This window comes from Rhagoletis pomonella, unplaced genomic scaffold (assembly GCF_013731165.1).
Source record: "Rhagoletis pomonella isolate Grant_MI unplaced genomic scaffold, Rhpom_1.0 Rhpom_scaffold_06039, whole genome shotgun sequence".
NCBI lineage: Eukaryota > Metazoa > Arthropoda > Insecta > Diptera > Tephritidae > Rhagoletis > Rhagoletis pomonella.
Genome location: NW_023464574.1, coordinates 1 through 2,550, shown reverse-complemented (window position 1 = coordinate 2,550; position 2,550 = coordinate 1). Strand labels below are relative to the sequence as shown.

The 2,550-nt window shown below is 32.7% G+C and overlaps 1 protein-coding gene across 1 annotated transcript; it reads left to right on the top strand.

Annotated features, from left to right (window-relative positions):
* Window positions 1–1,899: 1,899 nt before the first annotated feature.
* LOC118755349 lies at window positions 1,900–2,440 on the top strand (the record flags this gene model as incomplete). The annotated part of the gene is made up of 2 exons (XM_036490191.1): window positions 1,900–2,221; window positions 2,284–2,440. Coding segments are annotated over exons 1-2 (352 nt in total), but the record flags the coding sequence as incomplete, so codon positions are not given.
* Between the last annotated feature and the right edge of the window lie 110 nt (window positions 2,441–2,550).

Here is a 2,550-nt window from a genome sequence, read left to right as displayed (position 1 = left end):
CTTAATTAATTTAGTTAATTCCAATGATTTGAAAGGTACTCGGAAAAAAAAATATTTATTACTATTACTATCTGATATTTTGAGTGATAATTCTCGCCGGATTTTCGACGAACAATCCTATTATCTTCCCTACGAGGCCTTTTCAGACTGACCGATTCTCAATACACTCAAATAGAAACCAATACACATAAAAACGCTGTAAAAATTTCCCTCCAATTTTAAGGCAGTAAAACAACGACTTTAAGTTAACTTCAACCGAGGCCATATGTTGACAAGGGATGCAAAATCACAGTTAACTAAAAGAACTGGCCAGATTTTTCAGAAATCCCTTCAATTCTTATGTAAAATATGATGCTAAAAGACTGCAGATCTCCCATTTAGATGACCGGTCATATGGCCGGAAGATGTCTCGAAGGATTCCCAGCGAGTTTTGCTTTACATAAAAATTTGTGCTCTTTTATTTTCATTTTGACTCACTTCAGCGTTGGTTCCTTTAATTCAAGTTGGCATTCTGTTTTTGGAATATGAATAAGTTCTCAGCAAAAACATTTGTTTAAAAAAATACATATGTGTACATAGTGCTTGCAAATATCAATTTTTCCATTACCTTAAACCTTTGGGAGTGGGCAAAAATTATGTTTTTTAATTTAGGCAGAATTGAATATGCGCTATCTGGGAAGAAAATATCCACATGTAATATTTATTCTGTTTGTTGGCACAATCTACAAACACAAACGCATCTAAAGAGTCTTAACAGTGAAACAATTTCTTATTTTCTAAGTTTGCGAATAAAACTTCACACTTAAAATTAAGACATTTATAACAAACATTTTATGAAGAAAATCCCTTCTTCGTTTAAAATAAAAATAAGCGAAATCGGCCCAATTTCATACAATCCTGCCTGACATGAAAATTTTCTCCACGATAAGGCTAGTAGCCATTTCTAACAGATTTTAGGTCGCTTAGTCAAAAATGGAAACATATATACATATTTGAAATTTAAAAAAACAAGGCAAATAGCAAAATCGGCTAAAAACGGCTAATTTTTTTCTGCAAAACGGCTAACAAATCGGCTGCCGGCTAAATCGAAATTTCTCCGGCTGTTTGCTATCGCATCCGGCTAAATCTAGCCGGAAAACGGCTAAAATGGCAACACTGAAATTTACTAGCGTTTCTTCTTTAATGTACTTGTTCCTTACAGACCAGCGCATTGTCCAAAAGAGGTGGCAAACGTGCAACTCATATAACGACTCACAGGGCCCTTCCACATCTAAAAGACCACACACTGAGAAAAATGGTATACAATGAATTTTTTTATTTAAAGCTGTTCATGATTTTGTGGAAATAGTATTGGATTTGCAGTTGGAATTGCATTTGCATAGTTTATACTTGCCACCATACCAACCGCATTTTATTGTTGTGAATTTACAAATGCACCGAAATATGCAAATGCAAGATTAATTAACGAATTGAATTAACGAACAAGATTTTTCATGAAGAACATTGTAAATATTCTTCAAATATGGATATCATTTCAGAAGTGCTTAAACTGGTAACAAATATTTGTCAAAAACTTAATGCAGTGGAGGAACGTATGGGTAAAATGGAAACAAAGATTATGACCATAGAGAAGATACTTGCTACAAACGTAAATATACTATACTCATGGACAAAAGTGTTAGGCACCGGTACTTTTTAAAATTTTTCCGAAGTTTTGCATGTCCAATTTTTTTAAATTAATTTTTTTCAAATAAAATTCTATTCATTCTCTAACCAAAACCACTTAAATAAATGTTTCAAGCCTTTTTCAAGTTTATAAGAATTTAAGAAAAACTGTAATTTATGCCTTTAGAACTTGCACAATTACTAAATTGGAAAGGGCTACAAAACTGCATACTCGAAAATTTTCTAAAAATTCCGATTAAAAAGTTTTGTCCATGACATTATATCCGAATAATTAAAATAGATAAATATTAAAACTATTAAAGTTATCTCTTTATCTTAATAGATTGTGGAACGGAGTGACATGTTGGCCCAAAACCAACTTATTAGGGAATGTAAAGTGATGCTGAAAAAGGTTCAGCAGTCGGTTTGTTATATGACCGGAGAAACTGAGGACGAAAACATTCGCGAAATTTCTTCTCTACTCCATCTCAATTCTAAGGAAACTTCGATTCAAATGGAAGCAAAAATTAGTAACGCCGAATATAGACAGGCACTGGTAATTTATTTCACGCTAATATATGTTCATATTTAATGCTCTTTATTTATTATTCGAATTAGTCAACCTATATTTATAAATTGAAGGGGCCGTCGGGATGCCTAAACGACGTGATTCGTAAGTTGTTTACGGATGAGTTTTTGCAACACTACAATTGGGACGGGCGATGGGAGAGGGAATCGTTAGCGCAAATGAAATTAGTTGACGAAATTTTATTTGGTAATTAGTATTTATTTAATTTTCAAAGTTACTTGATTAACTATCATCTTTAATTCTTTTCAAGCGTATTTAAATCTGAAGGATGATTACCTTTCGAAAAAAGGGTAAAA